The following is a 25,316-nucleotide window of genomic DNA, read 5'->3' on the forward strand; positions in this document are numbered from 1 at the left end:
CCCCGGCTTGCTTGCAGGACTCACACTGGATGCAAACCACTCCGTGCTGCACACAAGTCTCCTACTCTGGTTGGGGGACAGGTGCTGAGCCGAGCCCCTGACTGGGTCCCCTACGCCCTCCCTTGCCTCCTCCAGGGCTCAGGGGCAGAAGACGCAGCACCTGCAGGAGGTTAACTTAGGATTTCTGTCCCCACCATCATTGTCATGACCGCTGCCACTGAGGCCGGAGGCCACTGGGCTCAGGTGCACGCTGGGGGGCTGTAGGCCCCACTCCGGCCCTGACTCTGGCTGTCGGAACCTGGGCAGGCTCTTACCCTCGTCTTCCCATCTGCGGAATGGGTAACAGGGGCACGATGACCCAAGTGAATGCCTACAGGAGCAGGCGCTGCTGAGCCAGGCCCGCCTCTGATGTCACCCCGGGGGGGCCTTCCCGCCGCGGCTGCGAGCCCAGGGGCGCTGGCCCTCCGGGGTGCCGGGAGGCCATTCCTGAGCCTCCGGCCTCGGTGACAAGAGGCCTTTTTCTGCCTCTGCCGCCTGCTTGTTGACATCCCACGCGCCTGCCTGTAAGCCCGAGATGCGGCTTCTAAGCCGGGGCAGACCCAGCCTGCTATTCTGGGGTCTTCTTTCAACTATTTTGGCAAAGACCAAATGGCAGCCTCCTTTAAAATAGATGCTCCCAGCCAGAGGTCATTCCCTGAGAACCAGGTCAGATGGGCCGGGACTTCTTCCCAGCAGCTCATTCAAGTAAACCCAGACCCCGGCTCAAGGGCCTGAAATGCCACCGGGCGAGCGTGGAGCTAGAACCAAAATAAAACCTGGACGACCCTCTGAGGTGCCTCGGCTTCTGCCTCAAGCACGCCCTACCTTGTGCAATCACAGGGGCCAGCTGCAGGAGGCGGCCCGAGAGCCCGGGGCGCAGGGCAAGCCGGGCCGTGGCAGCCCAGCCGGCTCCCATGCAGACTCACCCCGTGGACGGACGTCCGGGGAGAAGAGTCACCTGCCCTGAAATGTGTGTCCGAGAAACGCCCTGAGTTCGGGGAGCCCCCCCTGAGCCGAGTTCCTGGATCGCAGCCCCGATTAATAAGCCCGTTTCGCTTGGTTCCCGCGGCTGGACGCACGACGTGTTTGCTCACTGAAACGTTCTTGGTCCTTTCATGTCATATGCAGGCACTAACTGGAGGAACTTTGGGGAAAAAAAAAACCAGAAAGGAAGTCCAACAGTAAAGTGACGCCACTTCCCATTTTACTAAAGGTAGGACGCCGGCCGCCGGAGACGGCAGGCTGCAGAGTGGCTCAGGCGTGCATCATGCCTCCTGGTACCCCGAACGTCAGCGGAGGGCTAAATGAAGCACGTCTCCTCCCTTCCGCTCAAGAGCTCCCCCCCGCCCCGAGGCATTGTCCCGGTGGCAGGCCCAGGTGCGGGTTAAAGCCCAGGGCGTCATTCAACCAACGTTGGCTGTGCTTCTGCTCGGGCGCAGGACACGAGGCAGAGCTGCCACTTTTAGTCCACCTCGGCGGGGTGGGGGGGGTGGTGGGGACGGCCATCCCACGGCGAGAAGCACACCCACAGGGGAGGATTCCGAAAGGGAAATCAGGGGTCCTCTGGGTGGGGGCTGGTGGGAGCCAGGGGCACAGTCCTAAAGAAGGGGCATCTGGTCGACCTGAAGGTTGGATCGGGGTGGGGAGGGTGACCTGGGCAGAGAGCAAGGTCTGGAGGTGAGACAGAGGGCCTTGCTGTGGGAGGGGGACCGTGGGTGCAGCAGGGCTTTGCAAGGGCCAGAGGCCACGGCGAGTGTTGTGTTAAAGGCAGGACTCTCTGGCGGCTGTGGGCACCTCCAAACATGGCGAAGGCGGGAGTCCCAGCTCCGGGCACAGGGCCAGGTGTGGGGGCAGCAGGGAAGGCTCCAACGGCATTGGACGGTGAACCAGACCCACACGGGTTTCTGAGCCTCGGACGGCAGCCAGCCCTGTCTCCCCCCTGCAGTGCTGGGACGGCCCCAGATCTGAATGGGCTGCTGGGACCCGGGGCTCAGGCTGGCCTTGGCATTTGTCCTCCACCTGCTCAACCCGAAGGCCGACCCGGGGCCTGCCTTCCCCCCTTCCCCAGGGGAGCCGAAAGGTGGCGGTGTGGCTGCCGAGGAGGAGATGGGGCCTCGGGCCCTGGGAGGTGGGTCACAGGGTCTCATGAGCCTGGGAGAGGCGTTTTTATCTTGAGAGCCGAGAAGCAGTTGGAGAGCTGAAGGTGGAGGGTGGCCCCGTGTCCTCTGTCTGTCCAGAAGCTCGCTGCCACGGGCCAGGCGGGGCGCCCAGTCCTGGGAGGAGCCAGGTGGGAAGTATCTGCAGTATTTGTGGGCCACCAGCCTCTGTCCCGGCCACTCACCTCCACCAGGGGAGCTCGGGACCACCCCGGACGGCAGTCCAGCGAGCCGGTGCGGCCACAAGCCTGGAAGATTCACTGCATTTGTGCAAACAGGTGGGGGGCAGGGCCTGTGCAGAGGACGGGGTGGGGGGCTGGCGCACTGCATGCCTCCAGCGGCTGCCCTCCCCAAACCTACCTGAGGGACCCCGCTGCGTCTGCAGCCCCCCAAGGAAAACGCACCATCTCCATCCTCAGAAACTTCCAGAACTCAGGAAGAGTAAGTACGTGCGGCACATCATGAGACCAGTGCCCGGTAACTGAGCATGGGCCGCAGACATTTTGCTCACTGCGTGTAGGTCTCCCAACGACAATTCTGGGGGGCACAGGAGGCAACTGAGGCAATGGGGTCAGGCATATGCAAGCCACCATGATTCACTTCCCGGCTGCCCTGAGGGCAGCAGACCCAGGCCAGCTTGGGGACAACCCAGCCAGCGTTGATGGGGAGACCTCTGTGGAGCTCTGCCCTCTAATCACCTGCTGTGTGACTGTAGGCAAGTCGCTCACCCTCTCTGAGCCTCAGCCCCCTCCTACCCTCATGGTGGGGATTCCACAAGGATGTGGGCGAGGAGGGTGAGAGCCCCATGCGAGGCTGGATGGTGGCCCGTCTCTCTTCCCTGGCTGGCGTGGGTGTGTGTGCTGGTAGCAGGTGCCACACTGGGACAGAGGAGGGCCCAGAGGCTTTCTCCTCGGAACAGATGCTCTGCGCCAGGGCAAATCAGGCTTCCTGCCGTCCTCGGTCACACCCTGGGCACCCAACTGTGTGACTATATGCTTCCCAGGACCCAGGGCCCAGCGGAGGATGGCCGTCAAGTCAGCCCTGGGATGTTTGGTTTCTCACGAGCCATTGTGGTCCCAGGGGGGCAGGGGATGTGGACACGCCAGGAGCAGTGACCGTGGAGCTCAGAAGGGACCCGGCCTCCGTCCATCTCGATCACCCAGGTCAGGAATGTGACAGCAGAAAGGTCCCATGAGATGCAGGCCCTGATAGGTCTGGGTGGGGGGTGGGGCACTTCCTGTGGCCCAGGGCGCGGGTCACGGTGCGCGCGTCCATCACAATGCAAGCGGGGGGGCGAGGGCCCCAAGCCCGGGGGGGGGGGCTCCCCAGAGACGCTCGTAAGCAATCCGATCTGGCCACTGCCTCTTGGCCCCTCCATGGCTCCCTATGCTGACGGAAAGGCTCAGTGGCCTCGGTAATGCCTCCGGACCTCGCCTCCCTGCTCGGTGCCCGCCCAACAGGAGGACTGGCCACGCTCGCCGGACTCTGTCCTCTCCGTGCTTGCTGCCCACCTTCCGTGAGATTGGCCACCCGCTTCAAAGGCAGCTGGTCTTCAGAAAGCTGCCTGACCCCCAGGCTGCATTAGAAACCCCCTCCCTGACCCTGGGTTCCAGCACGGTCACTTCCATCGGTGCCCTCACCCCAGGGGGTGATAATTGCGGGCTCGGCAGTCCGCTTCTCCCACGACACCCGAGCTCTTAAGTGTAGGGGCCCCTCTAGCACAGCCAAGGCCTCAATAAATATTTATGTGCTCAAGGAACAAATGAATGAATGAATCATCCTGCAAATACGATTTGTTTTCACTTAATAAATATACCCTACCATTTTCCCACACCACGATGTGATCTTTGTAAACTTTGTGACTTCTATAGATAGACCGTTGTTGACCTTACCATTCTGCTCTGTTTCTAATATTAGGTGGTTTCTGAGGGTTTGGTTTTTTTTCCTTTTCTATTATAAACAATGCTGCGATGAACATCTTTGTGCATAAACATTTTTTTTTTTCCTGTATTTGGAATGTGATCTTCAGAAGCAGAATCTCTGGATTCAGGCTGAGAATTTCGGGCTCTCAGCTTACCGTCCTCTAAAGGATGGGTCTGTGTGCAGGTGGCCGTAGAGGGCGGCTGTCCCTTCAGCCACATCCTCAGCAGCACTAGGTGGGTTTTTTTTTTTTTGTTTTCTATTTTTGTTTTTCTCCTTACCAACTTGACAGGTAAGCAGTGAAACTGGACTTTTATTTGTTTCAAACTTTTAATTTTCTAATAGTTTTAGGTTTGCGGACAGTCACAGAGCGTTGCTGTATGCCCCACCCCCAGTCTCCTCTGTTAGCCTCGGGCCTCAGTGGGGTACTTTTGTTACTATTGACGAACCACCTAGCGATACATTGTTACCAACTGATGTCCTGCTTTCATCCCATTTCCTCCACTTTTCCCTAATGTCCTCTTCTGACCCAGGATCCCATCCAGGACCCCACTGCACATTTGGTCACCATGTGCCTCATACTCCTCTTGGCCACGGTGGTTTCTCCGACTTGCTTTGTTTCGATGACCTTGACGGTTTTGAAGTGATTTTTAATTTTGACTCCCATGTCTTTGAGGACCACCAGGGCTGAATATGGCTCCAGGAGTTGCGTTCCTCAATGCTCCCCTTGTCTCTTGGGGTCTTGATAGTTTTCCTAGAAATCTGAGTGACTTTAGCGATCGTGAGCATGAACCCTTTCCTAGCATGGCCAACCCCACACCCTCACCCCATTTAAACACCTCTGTTTTTTTTTTGTTTTTTTTTCACTTGGGTCTGTTACTTCGAAGTACTTGGTGGCAAGCTTTCCAGTAGGTGGGTGCTGGGATGGGGGACAGTGTTAATGGGCAAAGCCCATATTGATATTTATATTCCTCAGCTCTGTGGGAGATCGAGGGAGGGCCTGAGCTGGGGGTCACATACGTTGGGGGCAGGAGTGCCACGGGCTGTCCTTTGGGAGCAGCGGGCATCTCTTTCCTAGGGTGGGCCAAGGGCAAAGTCCCCCTGGCAGGCATAGAGGGGCCTCTGCCCTGCCCTCAGAGCCACAGTCCCAGACCGAGCCCCTGACCACACTGCAAACAAAATGCAGAGTGACCCGCCTGCCGGCCCCCCCCGTGCCCTTCCGCCCATGCCACACGTGGCCTCTCAGCTGGCATGGTTGTTTGGGCTCTCCCCACCACAGGGCCTTTGCACTTGCTGGCCACCCTCTTTGCACGGTGGCTCCTCATCACTCAGGTCTCCGCTTGGCCATCACCTCCCCAGATGGATCTTCTTGGTCAAAGTGTCCCCCGTTCCCCCACATCCCTCTCTAGCCCACTTCGCAGCTTGCTTTGAGAAATGAGCAGTGCTCAACCATCGGAAAGTAGGTATTTGTCCCTCATATATGGTAAGGGGGCCTCCCTAGGGTTGGCTGCACTGGCCCAGCAGTGAGACTGGCCCACCCTCCTGTCCCTGCCAGGGCCAGCACCAGACTGGCATTTAGGGGAGGTTAGCGGGGTCTGTAAACGCAGAGAGAAAGGGGAGGTTGCGAGTGCGGGTGGCACCAAGTAGGTCCTCCCCACTCTCAATGAGACAGCACCATCTGCATGCCACAGCGCAGGGCCACCACAGCACCGGCCTTGAGGACAGAGCAAGGGAGTGGGACCCAGGGAGGAGGGCCTGGCACTGGACAGCGGTGAGTTTTTCCCAAGGCCAAGGGCTCACCTCTCTGACCAGGACTGGAGTCCAGCCTCGTCCTCCTCAACAGCGCCTCCTGCAGGACCCCAGACACTTAGCGTGGGCTCCCTCTCCAGGAGCCTGCCTGGTCCCTCTCGCCTACACCGTCAGGGGCTGGAGCCCGTGACCCCTGCAGCTGGCCTGCCTTAGGGACCCGAGCTTCTTGCACTGCCTGGCTTACAAGGTTCTCTGCGAGGGGCCAGGGCAGGAATGGGCACCCCTGTTTTACGGGGAGAACCAGGCCCAGAGGGGCAAAGGAACCACCCCGTCCCTGCAGAGGTGAGTGAGAGGTGAAGTCAGATTTGAACTCGGGTCTGTCCGACTGCTGGGCCCTTGCTCTGAACAGTTGGACGCCATGCTGTGTGACCTCGGCAGATGGCTTCACCTCTCTGAACTGTTTCCTCATCAGCAAAAGGGGTACCTCTGAGGATAACCGTGAGGCCCGAGCAAGAGAGCATGTGGCTGTGAGCCACGGCCGGCAGGACTTGAACCCCCGTTCCCGGCCGCAGCCCCTCGTCCCCCTTCACCCCAGCCCCTCCTGAGTCACATGGGGGTTATGTCCAGGGGGAGGAGGGCTGCCTGCCTCCCTCTGCCAGGGAGAAGCTACTGGACTGCAGACAAAGCCCAAACGGGGCCTGGCTCGGATGCAAACCCAGCCGTGCGTGCCCAGCGCGGGCCCCTGGCTCACGGAGGGCCGTGCGAGATCAGACACCGCCAGCGCCCTGTGGCCGCCACGCCAGCATCACTCAGGCGGCGCGGAGAGCCCAGGCCCGGAGGAGACGGCGGCCTGTCTCACTGGAAGGAGGGGCTGCACGTCAGAACTTCCGGCGCTCGTGGCTGGGCCAGAGTCCCCTGCCTGGCACCGCCCTTGGGGGTGTGGCTTTGAGGAAGGTGCTGGCCTGGCTGGCCGCGCTCTAAATGGCCCCACCCCTGGGGGAGGGTGGGAGTGACAGGTGAGGGCACCAGCCCTTGCCCTGCCCTGCCCCTGCCCGGGGAGGGGCCTCTGACAACAGCCGCTCAGTGTCCCATTGGAAAAGCCTTTGTGCATCTCTTGGGGCCTGGTTAGGGAAGCCCCCATGTGGGACAAGCAGGGGCTCTGACCTCTAGCAGGTGGCCTCAGGCAGGGCTGGCGATAAATCTTAATGCCATTCTCCCCCCGGGGAGGACATCCAAAGGGCCAAGCATTCTCCTCTTGCGTTCCGACATTTGAAGAAGCCGCCAGGGGAAGAAGGACTTGACGGGCGCCAGAGGCACACGAGTGGAGGAGGAATCACAGTGTCCACTCTAAAGAGGCAGAGACCCCAAATATCCTTTCTCCTTTTCCCCTTCTCCTTGTCTCTCTCTTTGCCTGTTGTGTCACTGCTTGGAGCACCCATGTGTCTGAAGTCTGGCCAATAGGAGGTAAGCGAGGCTAGTGGGTGTGGCTTCTGGGAGATGTCCTGAGGTGGGGATGTGCCTGTCTTCTTTGCTGTTGTTGAGTGGAATGTGGTTGGAATGGCTGGAGCCCAAGCAGCCATTTTGTACCATGAGGTCAAAACCATTAAAATGAAAATGAAGGGAAGAAATGGGAGGAAGCTGAGTCCCTGATGAATGTGGAGCAGCCTCATCACCCTGGACCTCTTTTACATGAGAGATATACACTTTTATCTTGCTTAGAGTACCTTTATCTTAAGTTTTCTGACCTTTGTAGCTGAGTGAATACTCAAGAGTGAAAACAGATACCCTAGGAGGTTCAAATGGGGAAAGATGAGCTATAAAGTCCAAATCCATTTGATTCAGAAGGCAACTTCGAGGTAGGCATGGGGGGGCGGTGAGCATTGGAGGACCCAAGCTGCTGCTAACAGGGCCAGGGATGCCCCAGATGAGGTATTGGTGAGCTTTGGTGAACTGTGACCTCTCACTCCAGACTGTCTCCTTCCAGCAGGCGCAGGGGCCCCCAGACAATGATGCCTACACTTCAGTGGCAGTGACTTTCCCCAGACCCACGCACCTGGGTGGAGGTAGCCCTTCCTTGCCCAGCTCTCCACATGCCCTCTAGCCCAGAGAGAAGGACGTGTTAGGCAGAGGGCAGTCGTGCCTCCCAGGGCCATTGTCTGTTCCCAGAGCAGCAGGCACAGCGACCGCTCAGACCCAGCTCCCGGTCTAAGCTCATGCTTTGCCATGAGGGACGTGGGGCTTTACCCCTGAGCCTCAGTCTCTCCACCTGTGAAATGGGGATCATAATGGCCAGCCTTGCAGAGTGGCTGGAAGGATTCAGTATGGTGATGGGTGAGAAGCACCCAGCCCATAGCGAAGTGCTTTAAGTGCTAACGTGCTAAGTGTGAGCAACTGGGGAGGTATCCTTGCAAATCAGGACTTGTGAATACTAGTGTATCAGCACGAGGGCTGTTCACACACAGATTGCTGGGCCCGTCCCCTGGGGCTCTGATTCAGCAAGTCTGGAGTGGGGCCCAGGAAGGCATCTCAAGCTAAATCCCTGGTCAGGAGACCACATTTTGAGAACCACTGGTTTAGACAAAACTGAAATCGAGTCCTTCCTCAAGACCGCCTGAGCCCAAGCCGTGTACCAGAGCCAGGTGGTTGGGTTTGAATGCGGGCTCCAACCCTTGGAAGCTGTGTGACCCTGGGCAAGTAGCCTCCCTCCTCTGAACCTTTGGCTCCTCATCTATCACCTGGGAAGACTTAGAACCCCACTCCGTGGAGATCTATCAAAGTGACGGGGCACCGAGCCAGACAAGCTTCTCTTCTTCCTCTCGACCTCCTTCCCCTCCTATTATCATCACTGTCCTCATTTTGTGTGGACGAATGCGTGCTCAGCAGGGCGGGGTGCGGCTTTCTGTCTCCCATCCGGTCAGCAAGAGTGGGTGCCTGTTATGTGCCCTGCTCGGGACCCAGGCCCACCACCTGCCCCTTGCCGTGCCCCGGCCCTTGTGCCTGGGGAGGGGACCCTCTGCCCTCCGAGGGACATCCTCCGTGGCCATGCGGGGATGGTCAGGCGTGGACGGGGCCGCCTCCCCAGGGTTAGTCAGTCCTGAACTGATGACCAACTCCTCCCCGACTGCCTGGCCATGGTGACCCAACAGGTGTTGCCAACAGGTCACCAGCAGGGGCACCACGGTGGCCTCCCAGGCTTGGGCAGACCCGTGGGGTTGGTCCTCAGCTGGGCGCACCTGGAGCTTGTTGCTGAGGCCACTGCCATCTGCTGGTGGGCTGCGGCACTGCAGGCAGGGTACCCTCCCCAGACCACTTGGGACAACCCAGCTGCCCCATCCCCACTCGTCCCCAAAGCGTGGGGAGGGCCTGACCAGCCCAACCATCATGGAAGGGCTTGCCGACGTGGCTGTGACAATCAAATGTATTGGGATATAGTCTGCAAGCCAGAAAATCCGCCCATATAAGGGGCACGATTCAGTGGGTTTGGATTCACAGCACTGCGTGCCATCACCACCTCCGTGTTAGACATTCCCATGCCCTAAAAAGAAACTGTACCCATTGTCCATCCTCCTATTTCCCCCAACTCCCCCTAGCCCTAGCCACCATCTGCCTACTTTCTGTCTCCGTGGATTTGCCAATTCTGGACATTTCACATAAATGGGATCACAAGTATGTGGCCTTCACTTGGCACACAGTGTGTTCCGAGTTCATTCGTCTTGTAGGGTATATCGGTACATCTTACGGCCAGATCCTATTTCCTTGTGTGGCAATAACACATTCTGTTTATGCATTCATCAGCCAATGGCTCTTTGGGTAGAAGAACCCATTCTCTAGCTCCTAGGAATAGTGCTGCCGTAAACACGTGTGTGCAGGTTTTCGTGTGGACGTGTTTTCAGTTCTCTCGGGTACATGCCTAGGAGAAGAAGTGCTGGATCTTAGGCAACTCTCTGTTTAACACTTTCAAGAACGGCCGGACTGTTCTCCAAAGTGGCTGCACCATTGTGCCCACTCCTGGGTGTCCTGCCTGCCTGTCCTCGGGTACCACGTAGGGGAGTAGTGCAAGCGTTGGAGCCCGAGAGACCTTGGAGCAGCCCAGGGTGTGACATGCCTGTCGCTGAATGTGTGACCTTACAGAAACTGCTTAGTCTCTCTGAGCTGTTTTCTCTTCTGCAAAAGCTAACAAGAGGCTGTAGCAGATACTATCCACTTGGCTTCACTGCCCCACGGTCACGGACCCCAGCACTTCCATCACAAGCCCCTGGGTTTCTTTGCTTGAGGGGAGTGGCCAGAAGTTCAGGGGATGACTGTCTTTGTGAGCAGCCCTCGACCAAAGACGAACTTGGGTTGGTGGATATCGGCCAGGTGCCTCCCCGCTCAGGTGGGTGATTGGTGGGGACCTGCAGTGAGTGTACAATTAACTAAACAATTATAGATACTGTCCGGTTCGGCGAACAGAAATAACAAGGTATTGTGAGAAAAAATGAGGAGGGGCCCAGTTTGGGATAGGGGAGTCACAGAAAGTATCTGAGCAGTGACATCCTGGTAAGTGAAGATGCAGAAGAGCCAGCCAGGTGAAGAGGCAACATATGCAAAGGTCCTGTGGCAGGGAAGAGCTTGGGACAGGCAGAGCAGTGGGGCTGGGGTGAGGAAAGGGAGAAAGAATGAGGGGCTCAGGAGGTAGGAGGCAGGGATGGCTAGAAGAATATCCTGGTGAAGAGATGACTCTTGACAAACCCATTAAGCCTTGCGTGTGCTTGGGGGTTCAGTCTGCTCTCCTGAGACAAGAATTTTGAGCTTTCAGGTAGACTTGTTTGTGCATGGTAAGAGTTCATGAAGGGGGGAGGTCAGAGAGAAATGTCCTGTAATGAAAAAGAAGCCCAGTCCTAAGAATCCAATGAGCAGGGCAGGTTTCCCAGCCGGTACCCCCCTCACATATCAACCAGCATCCCTCCTGGGCTGGAGGGCAAGAGGCAGGGGCTCCAGGGAGGGCCCCATCCTCCTTGGAGAACCTGGGAGGTCCACCCTACTCGGTCCGGGCAGCCTGGCCTGGCCAGGGGCTCTCTGAGGCTGCAGGGCATGGTGAGTGAGTGTGTAGGCTCTGGAATCCGCCGCCAGGGCGGACATCCCAAGTCTGGCCTGACCAGCCTTGCCATCTTGCCTATGTTCCGTACCCATTCTGGGGGTCAGGCTCCTCACGGAGAAGGTGGAGTTAGTAACCCCTGCCTCCCAGGGTTGTTTGAGGGCTACCAGCGTCGTTAGATGAGTTTGGAGAACATGCAAAGCACTTGGATGGTCTGGCACTGAGTCTGCGCTTAACCAAGCGGAGCTTTTAGTCACTCTTGCCATGACGCTCTGACCCATGCCAGAGCCAAGTGATGACGTCACAGCTGACATGAGAGCCCTGCTAACTGCGTGCCAGGCACCTTCACTCTTTCGCTGCTTTGAATCTTTGAGACAACCTTATGATAGTGGTGTCTTTATTGTCCCCATTTCAGAGGTGGAAACAAGCTCAGAGTGAGTAGAGCATCTTTCCTGGCCTCACAAGTCATAAACAGAGCACTGAGACTGGGTCAGTCTCAGTGGAGACCCAGGTTGGCTTCACCTCAAGCACTGTGATCCCAAACAGCCCTTGCCAGGAAGCCAGCTCCTTTTCTGCCCCATCTCTTCCAACCATGCCCTCAGCTCTTCATTCTGGACCTTTCCTCTCCCCAGGGCAGCTCTGAAGGGGGTGAGGATGTTGTCAAGCTATCATCTATCTAGATGGTGGCTGGCTGATCACGAGGTTCTTGAAAATGGGGTTCTGACTGATGGTGTCCCATTGTCCTCACTAACAGGGAGCTGCCCCAGTTTTTCCTGAATTTCTCCAGGTCACCACTCCCAACCTGCTACTTTAGAGCTGTGCCTCTGTCTTCCATAAGGCTGGGTGGGTGGATGGCTGGATGGATGGATCCATGGATGGATGGATGGATCCATGGGTGGATGGGTGGGTAGATGCATGGATGGATACATAGATGGATGGATGTATGGATGTATCCATGGATGGATGGATGGATGGATGGATGGATGAGTGGGTGGGTGGGTGGATGGATGGATGGGGGGATATAAGGATGGATGGGTGGGTAGATGGATGGATGGATGGATGGATGAATGAGTAGGTAGATCGGTGGATGGACAGATGGATGAGTAAGTGGATGGATGGAGAATTACAGCGCCGTTCTCCTAAACATACAAAAGGTAGATAAATATATTTATTTTATCAGTGATAATAAATGAATGTATAAAATTTATATCTCGAACCCAGCCTGCCCAAGGCACAAGGTTTCCCAGGAATTCCCACCTTGCCATCAGTACTCCCTGTGTGCCCCTCACGAAATTTTGCATTCATTCTTTACCTTGGAGCCATTCAAATAAGAACATGACAGAACAGGCGCCTTGGTGAGGTGCACTCTGTTCTTGGTGCATCTCCCAGCCCTCGCTAGAAAGAGAAGTGCTCGACCTCTCCTCTGTCCACTCATGGCTGTGCAGCTGTTTTGATACACCATTCACTGTGTCTCCTCAGTGGGTCCCAATGGCCCCTATGGAAGCTCATTTGGCAGATGGGGACACTGAGGCTGGGGAGAGGCAGGGGCCAATCCTGGGTTCCCACGATCAATCATCCAAGACAGTGGTTGAGTCAGTGGGTCCAAATCCAACACCTGTACTGCCTCTTTTCTCACCCCAATGCTCCTCTCCCCACAGTCCCCTAGGGAGGTGTGCACAGCCAGCTCAGCCCGGGGGGCTCAGGCACAAGTGGGCGCCACCCTGGCATCCAGTTATTGCGGTCTGAGAGGGGATGGGGTCAGCTCTGGGGCTGCTATCTCTGGCTCGGCCCTGGAATGTGGCCAGGGCAAGGCCCCCCTCCGATGGCTGGGCGCTAATTATAGATCTACTTGTTCATCTTTCCGAGTCCTTCAACCCCTGGGGAAGCGGGAGGTCTCTGAACCTGCGGGGAGGTTCAAAGGCCCACCCCGAGTAGCCGAAGCTCCGCCACCCAGAGAGAGCCGCCCAGGGTCCGGGCTCAGGGGGCCAGGCAGCGGGTCCTTGGTCTGTTGGCTTCACACGGGCAGGTGGGGGAGTGGGCGGGGCCTGGGCAGGCAGAGCGGCTCACAGCCTCCAAGGCCACCTGCCGCCTTCCTGTCAGCCCTGCGCAGGTGCGGGTGACTGGCTGAGCACTCCTTAAGTTATTCAGCGCTGTTTGTTGAGCATCTTTGATGCTGCCAACTCCCTACTTCCAGCAGTCCGGGTGTTGCAGTGTTGTTTGCTGGGTTTTGGTTTTTGTTTTTTTCTTTTTGTTTTTGTTTTACCATTTTATCCGCTTCTAAGTGTGCAATTTCACGGCCTTAAGGAGTTTCACAGTCTTGCGTGACCACCACCACTATCTGCTTCCGTACTTTTCGTCTTCCCAAACGGAAGCTCTGTCCCCATTAGACACTGCCTCCGCGTCCTCCTCCTCCCCGGCCCCGGCGCCCACCGTCCGCCCTCTGTCTCTCCAGATGTGACTCCTCTCTCCTGTGAATGGTATCACCCAGCGTTTGTCCTTCTGCTTGTTTACTGAGTATCATGTCCTCAGGGTTCATCGTGTGGTAGCAGGGGTCAGCACTTCTTTTTTCTTTAAGGCTGACTACTATTCCGCCGTGTAGATGGACCACACTTTGCTCATCCAACCATCTGTCAATGGACACTTGGGATCTCCCACCTTCTGATTATCATAAACACACAGCTATGAACCAGGGTGAGCAAATATCTGTTGGAGTCCTTGCTTCCAGTACATTCGGGCGTATCCCCCAAAGCAGACTTGCTAGGTCACATGCTTATTCTGCGTGTGACTTTTTGAGCAACTGCAATCCTGCTTCCCACAGCAGCTGCCCCACTTACATCCCCATTCTTGCATGCTCTTGACCCAAAGTCCCAGAGACTCTCAAAAGCAAAGACCCTGCTCCAATCGCTTCACCCTTCTTCCTCCCCTCCCATGCCACCCCGGCCGGGCAGGTGGGGGTGACAGCAAAGTCAGGAGAGGGCGACAGGCTGTCTTCACTGGACCTTCTGGGGTGCCCTGTCCTGGCTCAGACAGCATGTTCTCATGGGGCTGTGGGCGCTCAGTCTCCAGCCTCTGCCCCCTCCAGGCCCATGCAGGAGGGTCCAGGCCAAATAGTGAAGGGTGCCAGGCTCACGAAGCCCCACCCCGATCCAGATTTCCTTTTCTGGGAAATCCTACCTGCATACCCACCGCCCGGCCTCCATAGGATGCCCAGGAGCCTTGCGTCTGCCAAGAAGAGGAGGCAGGGCAGTGACTAACACGGGAGCTGCAGGGGACGCGGAGGATCTGGGGCCTCCTTAGTGTCCCTGGGGTCACAGACCTCTGTCCGGCTCAGCCCTATCTCGGTGGGGGCCATGTGATAAAGCGCTGGGTGTGGACAAGGATATCCCTGGGGGTGCCAAGGCAAGAGTCACACCCAGGGCAGAATCTCACCAGCCTCGGAGTCCTGCAGACATGTGAACTGGACGGAGGGAAGCCAGGGAGGCCAGGGAGGTGGGTGGCCTGGCCCGCTGCGCTGGGGGGACCAATGCCTCCTCCTGCAGGGCACCGGGGGGCCTCCTGGGGGCCAGACGAGGCGTCGCAGCTAGGGAGGCAGAGCTTGTAACTGGCCCTCAAGCCCCCACCCAGGAGCTGTGCGCCTTCGGACACGTCCTGCCTCCTGAGCCTTGGCTTTCCCACCTGTGAGGTGGGTGACACTCTGGTACTTGCCACACAGGGTGAGCACCCCCCACCCTCAGGGTGCTCTTGGGCACAAGACTCAGTAAGGGGGCTTACAGACTGGGGGACGGGGCTGGATTCCACTGCATTTACCTACGAGCTTTTAAACTGACCTTCAATCCTTTTTCCCTTTTGGGTTCATTCTCACTGCTTAGAAAACACTAAGCTGGTTGAGGAGAGCGCCTGGGGTTGAAGAGGAGAAAGGGATGGGATTGCTTGTGCAGGTCTCCCTTTGAAGCCCTCTGCGGCCCCATCCTTAGCACCCCAGGGCTCCCCAAGGCCCGGTTAGATGGGCCTGGTGTCAGCAGGGTGGTGGCCCCTTCTCAGCTGCTGCCCCCTGAACCCTTGCCAGGGGGGCCAAGGCCTTCAGCCTGGGGGCCTACTCCCTCCTTGTCAATTGACAGAAGCAGGGTCCCCCTCATTTGGGGGCCCACCCAAGTGACCAGGCAGTGAAGGACTCCTGTCCTCTGTAACAGCATCCCACAGACCGGGCAGCTTAAAGAAGAGGGATTGACTGTCTCCGAGTCCTGGAGACCGGAAGTCCACGATTCAGGGCTGCCTCCTGGGGAGGCTGGGAGGGCGAGTCTGGGCCAGGCCTCCGCACCGGCTGCTGCTGGTTTGCCGGCGATCTTTGCCATTCTCTTAGGCTTGCGAAGCTCTCACCCTGCCTCCGCTTCCACGTTCACACGGCATCTCCCTGTGTTCAAGTCTGTCTCCAAATTTCTCCCTCTTCCAAGGACACAGTCGTAATGGATCGGGGCCCACCTTACCCCAGTGGGACCTCATCTCTGCTTGATTATATCTGCAATGACCCTATTTCCAAATAAGGCCAGCTTCTGAGGTCCCGAGTAAGTCCCCCTAACTGAGGTGAACTTTGGGAGATGCAATTCAACCCGTAACTCCCTCCTAAGCCAGGCCCGAGGTGAAGCTGCTTGGGCTACCGACGGGTCCGCACTGACCCGGGCACAGCCTGCCCGCTGCAGAAAACACATTCTCCTCGCCAATCTGTTTTAAATATTAACCACCAGTGCCTGGATGTCTCCTTTCTTCTTTAGGGAGCATCCGTCAGTAGCGTTGCAATGAGGGCTGGGTGGGTACGATGCTGCCACACCTCCCCTGCTACATGCCCGGGGCACGGTCACCACCTGAACCTGCTTCCTCATTGGTGACTTGGGAGCCATGGTGGCACCGGCTCCATCCCATCCCACATCCCTCACCAGCGCCGCCCGCGAAGTCCCAGAAAAGTGAGCCACTGCCCATGCCCTGTAGCTCTCACTCAGGTGACCCCCCCCACTGCCATTGTCGGGGGAGCAGCGGTGGGGGGGGCAGGGAAGGCACCCGGTCCAAGACGGACCTTGGCCACCTACTGGCTGAGGACCCGGGCAAATCACGTCTCCTCCCTAAGCCTCCAAGTTTGCTTTCTTAGGCAAAGACAGGAACGCTCAAGGCTTTGGTGGCAGGTCGCAGCAAGGATAAAGGAGTTCAGAGAGTCCTACCTGGCATACAACCCAGGTGCTCAGGACTGTCCGCAGAGAAACACACAGCGGCACGATGGAGGGACTTGTTTTGGAGTTCTCAACGAAGTAAATCAGTTCCTCTCCCTCCCCCACCCCCGCCTCGTGTGCACACGAACAGGAACAGAACAGGAACACACACACACACGCACACACACACACACACATGCATTAGCCTCTTCTTTCCATGCACACAAACCACCTATTGGTTTCAAAAAATAGCAATCTTCCAAACCAGGGGCTTAAATGCATCTTTAGCTTGATTCCTCAGAGTACAGTCTTACATTTTAAAATAGTGACTTGGCACAGACGCTGCTATCCTCCCAAGCAAATATGTTTCCAGTAAAAACTGCAAGTGTCTCCTCAGGCTGCGTTATAATCTATTAAATAACAAAGTAGAATAAAATACTTCAATGTTTCGGTTACACAAACGCCCACTCGTCCCGCAGCGGAGCTGCAGGGAGGCTCCTGAGGCAGCCGTCGGTTTTCCCCGTGGGCGAGGGGGCACCCGGCCAACGGAAGCCCACAAAGGTGCGGATTGAAAGCAGCCCTCCCTCTGAGCCCCGACTCCCTTCTGATCTGACCCCGTTTGAGAGAATCGGGGAGGGCTGGGCCTCCAGACACCAGCCAGGCAGAAGCAGGGGAGGGGCAGGGAAGGGGCCAGGACGGGGCCAGCCGGGCCGGTGGATGCTCTGCACCTGCTGGGCTGGCCGCTCGCTGGGAGCCCGCCTGGGGCCGGAGGGTGGACGGCCTTCTCTGCGCTGGGGCTGGCGATCTACGCACGGCCTCCCCGGGTCCGCTTCCTCTGCCGCCGCCGCCGGGGCTGGGTGCCCTTGCCGGGGGGCCCGGGCAGGTCGCCACGGAGCCCGGCCCCCCTCTGGAGCAGCCGCACCATCTCATGGTCCTTGTGGTCCAGCACGCGGGGCAGGAACAAGGAGGACTTCTGGGTGCGGCGCGTCTTGAAGCCCCTGCGGGGCCGGCCCTTGCCATTCACGGACACATACCACAGTCTCTCGGCGCTGGGCTGACGCTGCGCCCCCGGGCCGCTGGGCACCGTGCGGTACAGCCGTGAGGCGTACGTGTTGTAGCCCAGCTCGTGGATCCGCTCCACGAACTCACACTCGGCGTTGTAGCTCTCCTGCGGGGGGCAGAAGGCCTCGGTCAGCCGCTGGGGAGGCCATGGAGGCCCCCGCGGAGGCCCCCACGGAGGCTGGGGAGCAGGGTCTTGGGGACCGACTGTCCCTTTGCCAGGTCTCCCTCTCCTCCTCCCTCCTGCCTGGTCCAGCACTTATCTGACCCATGACACCCATGCCTAGGCTGTGCCCGTCCTCCCTCTGAGTCTGGTGAACTTGGCCTTCGGGGTTCAGCTCCTCTGCCAAGGTTTCCTGAGCCCCTGGGGAGAGTGCTCCCCCAGCTCTGTCCCCCTGGCACTGACTGGGGAGGGGGGGCGTCCCGGCTCAGGGACGTGTGGCTCTCTCAGCAGAGCAGAGACAGGGCCTGTCCTCGATCTCTGCTGGCGGCAGGGACATCAGCAGGACATCTGGACACAGGAGGAGGATGGTGCCCCAGACTGCTCTTGGAAAATGTGCATGAAAGAGAGAAGAAATGGACACTGGGATTTGGCTGGGTTTTCATGAGCCTGGCTTGTCCATTACACTTGAGTTTAGGTCCTGGCTCTGGGCCTTGAACTCGGAGAGGGGCTGTTTTGGCCTCGTGGTGCTTGCCCCAGGCACATGGAGCAGAAGCCAGGAGCCCAGCCCGAAGCCTGTGCTCAGCAACGGCACAGACACTGTTGTTGTCAGGGCGGCTCAGGGGCGGGGGCGCCCGCACAAGTGGGGTGTGGAGGAGACCGCTTCAGAGGCAGAGACGAACAGGGCCCCGTGTGCTTCTGGGACAGGCTGGGAGGCGTGGGCTGGGCCTGGGTCTCTGCCTTCTCCGAGACAGGCATCCGGACGGAGAGAGGCAGACTCGTAACTCAAGGGGCTTTCACCAACGTCCCTTGGGCCACCTTGTGGGGTGCCTCCAGGTCGGGGCTGGGGGTGTCTGACTTACACCAACCCAGGTGAGGCTTCGGTCTGAGCTGTAAGCAGGTGGGCATGCCAAGCACCCCCTGGGCTTCCCTCCTCACCCCATGCCAGGGGGCAGGGCTGAGGGGCAGGGGGAGGTGGGCAGAAGGAGCCCAAGACCCTCATGTCTCCATCTGCAGAGGGGAAAGGGGGCTGCTACTGAGTGCAGGTGGCTCAAAGGGCCCCGGGCCCATTCTCAGGGGGGCACAGGCTGGTTGGGGCCTGACCCATGAAAGGGACAGCATGAGACCTGGAAGGGCCACAGGATGCATGATGGTCAAGCACCAAATACCTCCTCCCTGATGACGTCCAAGTCCAGAGGGAAGGGTGGGGGCTCCCGTTCAACTGAAAGAGGGAGCTGCCTCTCCCCATAACCTCAACCTCTCTCTGCTGTCCCACCCCTCGGGGGGTGCCCAGAATGCCCTGGGTCACAGTACAGGTGCCGCTGACAAAGACCAGGCCTGGAGTGGTGGCAGACCCCAAATCCCAGAGGGTTATGATGCTGTTCTGGTCTGTGCTCAAGGCCCCATATGTAGTGTGGGGATCAGGGGCCATCTGGGGGTGAGCGGCTGGGCTCAGGGCAGACCCCCATGTCAGGCGCCTACATTGGTGTCTGGTCCCCACACTCAACCATCAGGAGCTCAGGGACAGAGCAGGCTCTTCTCCCCAGCCTCTCTGTCCCATGGCTGAGGCCCAGGAACCAGGAAGCCAAGGGTTTTCTTGTTGTGGGACAACTGAAGGGACCCAGTCTTGCAAGCCTCCAAGAGTGAAGAGCGCAGGCCCTCCAGAAGGGGGTCCTGGGGCAGGTAGAGCTTGCACCTTGTAGGGGCTCCTAGAGAGGTCAGGATGACCAAGAGGAGGGTATTGGCTCAGGGCCAGGGTCACAGACGCCAGGGGACCCCAGGTGAGACCGTGGCAAGAGTTCCCAGTGCCTCTCTGGGTCCTGCTGTCCCACCCCAGACCCTGTGCTCTACAGGGCCTTCCCCCCAATCACTCCCCCCACCGGGGCCACCTGCCGAAACTCTACTTGTCCCTGCCCGACCTCAAACTTGGGGAGCCTGCACTTCCTTCTCAGGCTCTGCCAGCACTTGGAGCCGCTCCAGAAAAGCCGGCCCGGGGTGGTGTGGAGGTGGCTGGCAAGGCTGCCCTCCCCAGTTGGTTCTGAGCCCCAGGGGACCAGGCAGGGGTGTGCAGGGAGGGCGGGAAGGTGGCTGGCTGCAGGCAGCATGGTGAGCATGTCGAAGGTGTGAGGAGGAAGCCGGCTGACAGGTACCTTCCCAATGAGGGGACATTTAGGAGAGAGTCATTAGGGAGAGGTGGGCTTTTCTGATGGGGGCATTCCAGTCTGGAGAACCCAGCAAGGTTCCAGAGGCTGCGGTGGGAATGATGGTGGAAAGTCGGAGCAGAAGGCGGTCTGGGCAGCTCCCCTGGGGGCCAAGGCACCTGGGGGATAACTTGTGGGGGATGGGGAGCTCCACGACACCGGAGGCCACGACAGCAGTGAATTCACAGTTGAGTAAGATCCTGAAGCAAACACCTAGCAGAGAGTGTGACCTACGGTAAATGCCCACGGCATTGGTGAATGAAGGAATAAATGCCTGATGGATGGATGGATGGATGGGTGGAAGGAAGGAAGGAAGGAAGCCATTGTTGCAGCTTCTCAGCGACAGCAGACACAGGTAGACTCTGACCCACTGGGATCCCCCAGGTCATGTTTTGTTTTGTAACCCAAAGCCCTGGGCCTGCCCCCACCCCCCGGAAGAGGTGTCAAAGTCCTTAGACTTCCCCTTCTGATTCAGCCCTCCCTGCCCAATCTATGAACTTCCTCGGTGTGGATGGAGGGCCCTCTGGGACCAGCAAGACCTGCATCATCACTGCCAAGAACAAGAACTCCTCACCGGGGCCCCTCTGCATAAGGAACAGAGGTGTCTGTAGGTGGTCTAAGGTCATTTGAGGAACAGAAAGTCCATTCTGCCCACTGGGCACCAGGGGCCCAGGGCTGAGGCTTTTGGAAACCACAGTCCACCTCAAGAAAAAGTCAGACCAGCCCCGGGCCTGAGGGTATGTCCTTATAAGCCACGATTGGTGTCTGCAGACTCTGGGAACACTTGCAGGAAACGCTGGAAACCAGAGGGTCCCTGGCTTCTATTAAGCAGCCCCTGGGTCAGAGAAAACAAATGGGCTCATTCCAACTCTTGCATTTCCTTTAGCAGAATAGCAAAACAACAACAACAACAAAAAAAACCCAAAAAACAACAACAACAAAAAACCTATGATAAAATAAGCAGCTTAAAGGAGTGTTTTCCTGCAACTCTTCCCTGATCACACTTTGCCCAACTTCCAGACAGGCAGGGAGAGGCTGGTGTGTGGCCCCTGCAAACAGGCTCAATGGAGAGAGGGGGCTGCAGGGAGAAGGTCCTTGGATTGTGTTGTCTAGGTTCCCTGCAGATGGAAAACCTCTCATTGCCCAAGGGGGTATCAGCCGAATTGCACGCAATGACTAGTTGGAGGTAGCAAATTTCCTGGTTACATGCATTTTACTCCATGCATCCCCGCCCCGGCCCTTGGGGGAAGGACATTGCCAATGCCCACGGAGTCACAGGACCCTTTTTCTGTTGTGGGGGCCCCAGGCGGTATACAGACTGGGTTCCAAATCTGTGTGCCTGGGACACGGGTCCTGTGTCCCTTCCTCTAGGTTGGGTCCTAAGAACTAACAGCTCTTGCCTTTCCACCCTGGGGAGAACTGGACGTGCCATGCCCTGCTTCCCCGCCCCCCACCCCCTCCAGGAGCGCTCTGCTTGAGCCCACAGAAAAGCTTTGCCCAATACACAGTCACGCTGTGCCCCAAGGCTCACCAGGTCCATTTATATCGGTGGAAACTTGGGGGTAATCTCTGCCTTGCTCTCAGCGACCTTGAGGGAAGGGCAGTAGTAGGGAACAGAAAAGGTCTGGAGGAGCATTTTCTAACCCAAGGGCACTGGAGAACTTAAGACAAGTCTCACCCCCAGTGGGGTCCTCCCCGTGGGCCATGCTCCAAGCCAGCCAACCTGGCAGCTGCCTCCTACAGAAGCAGCTGGAACAGCACTGGGTGTCAAGACCCAGGACCTGAGATTCTGGTCCCAGCTGGGATCCTGCATGTCCCCATGCTGCTGGACAAAGCATTTTGCTGCCCACGTCCCCTCTGTCCCCCGATGAGATGTCCAAGGGAGATGGCTGCCCCACGCATGAGTGCCCACGGGAGAGGTCGGACTCACCGAAGCATAGAGCCGCCCCCTCTTGTTCATGGCCAGGTACCGCCCCGAGAAGAGCCCCTTGATGGCCACGATGCCCACCTCCACCGCTGTCATCTCCAGGATACCTGGGAAGAGTTGTGAAGGCTCATCACTCCCCGCACCTCCCACACAGCCCAGTGCCGGGGGCGGAGGGCCCAGGCTGGGCGAGGTGAGGGCACCACACGCTCGGGTGGGGCGGTGGGGGGGGGGGATGACCTGGGAAGTTCAGGGGAAGGAGAAGTCACTGGATGGAAGGTGAAGCAAGGGGAGCATCAGGGAAGGCTGCTCCAAGGAGAAGAATTCCAATACGACTGACATGTCTACGTGCTGAGTGCCAGGTGCTAAGGTCCTGCAGGATGTCAGTTTCGTGATCTGACAGACCAGCGAGCTGAGACTGCTGAGGTTAGGTGACTTTCCCAAGACCACACATATGTGTGTGAGCTGGAATTCAAACCTGGGCTGCAGACACCAGTGTTGGAACTCTCCAACGGCACAGCCCCTGCTAGAGGGTCTGAGGAGTCTGGGGCAGGGGCGAAGCTGGGGCCCTGATGAAGCCAGGGGATAACATAATCCACGCAGTGCATTGAGGGGGCCACCCAAACTCATTGGCAATGGACCTGGGCAGGAGATAATTGTCCAGGGCAGGGTCCAAGCGGGATACAGGCTCTTAGCAGGAAGCGGGGTTAGACGCTGGAGCTCACCGAGGGAAGGGGCCCTGGGCTCTCCCACTCCCCACTGCATGTAAGGAAGTTTCAACCTCCCCTAACCTTCCTTCTGGATGCAGGAGTGCTTTTTCACCAGAGGTCCTGTAACAAAGGCCCGAGTGGGGCCATTGTGCCCCCCCCAGAAGGGCTCCAAGGGGCGCTGGAGCAACAGCGATGCCCTCTGGGGTGGGGGGCTCTCTGGGCGCGCCCCTGGCCCCCAACATGGCAGCAATCCCAGGGCCCAGACGCCAGAGAAGCAAGCGTCTGGATGCGGGACAGGCGCAGCCGCGGATGCGCTGCCCTCCTCCGCCTCCAGGCTGCCTGCCTTGGATACCCCGAAAATGTTGATGCTCTGTGGCTCCAAGGGGGAGACTGGATTTGGAGAGCACCGGGGTGTTGCTGTAAGAGGAGCACGAGCGCTCCGGCAGCCCCATCCTGCGCACAGGGACGGGGACGCGAGTGCCCAAGGCGCGGCTCCAGAGGCATCCTCCCACGACGCCCTCTCCGGGGCTGCGACTTTCCTAGAAGAAGCAGCGGTTTCCCGCCGCTGCCTTCAGTCCACCGCCGGCTTCCTACCCTCGGCGCGGGGGCGAGCGCCTTGGGATGCAGCAAAGGAGCCCCGGACCCTGGCCACGCTCCCACGCTTCCCACTGCGTTCCTGCCGCGCTCGGAGCTCGGGCCTCCTGCTCCCCATCAAGCCGAGCTGCTTCAGTCCCCTGGCTTCGCGCTCCTCTCAGGGAGGCTCAGCACGAGCCAGGGTCCCCGCGGCCAGAGGAGCCAAACCCTGGAGCCCCGCCGGACCCCCGCGCGAGCACGGTTCGGGCCGTGGGGCGGGGCGGGAGCATACCTGTGTCCCCAGACCCAGGCGGAGGTCCCTCCGTGCGTCTAACTCGTATCCCGCGGCCCCCCACCCCGAAGCGGCGCGCCCACCCTGCCTTTCGCTCTGCGGCCCAGGGCAGAGGCGCGAGGGCTGCGGTCTGGCCCGGGGGCATGGTTCTCTACCCGCCGCGGCAGCAGCCCAGGAGCCCCGCTCCGGCCCGGCGAGGGTCTTCCGCGTGGAGGCCGCGACTCGGGGCGGCCACCTGGGCGACAGCGATCAAGGAGGGCGGAGCGGCCGGCGGGGCGCCCCGGGGTCGGCAGGAGGAGGAGAAGTCGTCAAAATAATAAAGAAGATGATAAATGCCACGTCCGGAGCCTTTTCTCCGAAAAACTCAAAGGGCTCGAACTTGTCAGGGCCACAGAACCCAGCCGAGCGGGGAGCCCCGGGGCTGCCGACCACGCGTCCCCTCGGACTTGAGACCCCCAGCTCCCCTCGCGCTGCTCTCCCCGACGCGAGGGGACGGCAGGGGACCCCGGCGGGCGCCCTCCGGCCCGCTTTCCCGGGCACCGTTGGCGCGCCAAGCCCTCCCGGGCGCTCCTCCCCGGGGACGCCGCCGCCGCGCCGCGGGCCGACACTCACTGTAGGCGCTGTTCTCCAGGCTGCCGTTGACGCGGCCGCTCGGGTGCAGCTGGAGGTGGTACTTGGTGGCGCAGTAGAGCTTGCGGCGCCGGGGCGCCCCGCCGAGGTGCTCGTAGACGCCGCCGCGGCCGCCCGCATCGCGCCGCAGCCGCGCCCCGGGACCCGCGGCGGGCCAGCCGGGCTCCAGCAGGCTGAGCAGCAGGATCCAGATCAGGCCCATCGTGGCATCGCGCCCGCCCCGCGGCGGCGGCGGCTGCAGGCGAACGCGGCGCCCATGGAGGGGGCGGCCGGGCCGGGGCGAGGCGCTCGGAGCCGGCTCCCGCGCCAGGCCGTGCCGACTCGGGCTCCGCGTTGAGTGGGGGAGGGGAGGGGAGGGGCGGGAGGGAGCGGGGGTGGGGGGGGAGAGGCGGGGGGGAAAGAGGGGGGAGAGAGAGAGAGAGGCACCTCCTTTAATTTTCACCCAGGATCGGGTGAAATTTCCGTTGCTGCGCAAAGCGCTGAAAGAAAAGACGGTTCGGCAACAAAAGGCCGACGTGGTCCCCCGGCGGAGGCGCGGGAGGGGCGGGGAGCCCGGCGGGGCGCGGGGTTCGGGCCGGGTGTCGTCCGCGCCCGCTCGCCCCCCGCGCAGCGCCGTCGAGCCGCGGCTCCGCTCCTCCGCGCGCCCCGCGCCCCCGCGCGCCCTCCCGGCTCTGAAAGGTCCCTTCCCGCCCCTCCCCCGCCCCCTCCCCCAGGCCAATTATGCCTCCGAAAATTATAGACCGAGGCCTCGAGGCGGTCGCCCCAGGCCCTGTCACCTCCTCCCGCCCCCCATCAATCCCCCGGCACAATGGGAGCGCCGCCGATGACTGATGTCCGCGAAAGCAACTTGCGGGGAAGTCGCGCTGACAAACGCCCATTAAAGGCGGCGCATAATGAAGGGGGCCGCGGAGGGCGGCGGAGGGGAGAGCCCGGGCCGCGGGCGCGCGTGGGGGACCCCGGGGTTGGGTCGGCGCCCCGGGCTCCCTGCTGGAGCCAGGACGCTGTCCTCGGCGGCCCGAGGCGTGGCGGGCCGGGCCGGGAGGTGCTCTGTGGTGTCGCGCACGGCGACCCCGCAGATCCCGAAGGCCGAGGCTGGCGCACGTCGGGCGGGCCTCGGAGGATCCTGTCCCCGCTGCCGGCCGGAGAGGGGGCTGGGGAAGTGGGAGGGATTCGGGAGAGCCAGAGAACGGGGCACAGAGACAGACAGCCCCAGAGAGCAAGAGAGACCGCTGAGGAGAGAAAGACAGGGAGAAAGAAGAGGAGAGAGCGAGCGCGAGAGGGAGGGACATACCAAGAAGCAGAGACAGAGACGGGAGAGCCCGGGAATGATCTGAGAAAAGCCTGGAGAGTCTGGTGACCACAGAGAAGGGAGAGGAAAGAGGGGGGACGTGATCGGAGGGGGTGTATATCCACGCTGGGGTGGGAGCAGCAGTGTAGATGCCCCTGGGTGGCCCCTGGACTGACTGGGGGCCTTATCCCCTAGGGACCGCTGTGAAGAAGGGCTGTGGATATAGTGTTGGGAAAAGCCACAAGCCCCGTCCCTTCTCTTGCTCCCTTGGCCTCCACCTCCAGCAGCCCCAGGGCCAGAAGCCTGTCACATACAGACATGCAGGCTCAAGTCAAGCAAG

At 59.7% G+C, this 25,316-nt stretch overlaps 1 protein-coding gene across 1 annotated transcript; it reads right to left on the bottom strand.

The window, feature by feature from the left end:
- Positions 1–16,944: 16,944 nt before the first annotated feature.
- Positions 16,945–23,890, bottom strand: FGF3 (fibroblast growth factor 3). The gene is made up of 3 exons (XM_032414830.1): positions 23,671–23,890; positions 21,490–21,593; positions 16,945–17,307 (listed from the first exon to the last, which is right to left on the bottom strand). The coding sequence occupies exons 1-3, from the start codon at positions 23,888–23,890 to the stop codon at positions 16,945–16,947; spliced, it is 687 nt and encodes a 228-aa protein (XP_032270721.1).
- Positions 23,891–25,316: the final 1,426 nt, after the last annotated feature.

This window comes from Phoca vitulina, unplaced genomic scaffold, assembly GCF_004348235.1.
Source record: "Phoca vitulina isolate PV1807 unplaced genomic scaffold, GSC_HSeal_1.0 scaffold16, whole genome shotgun sequence".
Taxonomy (NCBI): Eukaryota; Metazoa; Chordata; class Mammalia; order Carnivora; family Phocidae; genus Phoca; species Phoca vitulina.

Bases quoted from the DNA above. Each gene is read 5' to 3' on its own strand.
- FGF3 (XM_032414830.1), bottom strand. From the start codon at position 23,890: ATGGGCCTGATCTGGATCCTGCTGCTCAGCCTGCTGGAGCCCGGCTGG. The intron at 21,594-23,670 runs GTGAGTGTCGGC...AACTCTTCCCAG, and splicing joins CCTGGAGAACAGCGCCTACA to GTATCCTGGAGATGACAGCG. The intron at 17,308-21,489 runs GTGAGTCCGACC...TGCCCCCCGCAG, and splicing joins GGGGGCGGCTCTATGCTTCG to GAGAGCTACAACGCCGAGTG.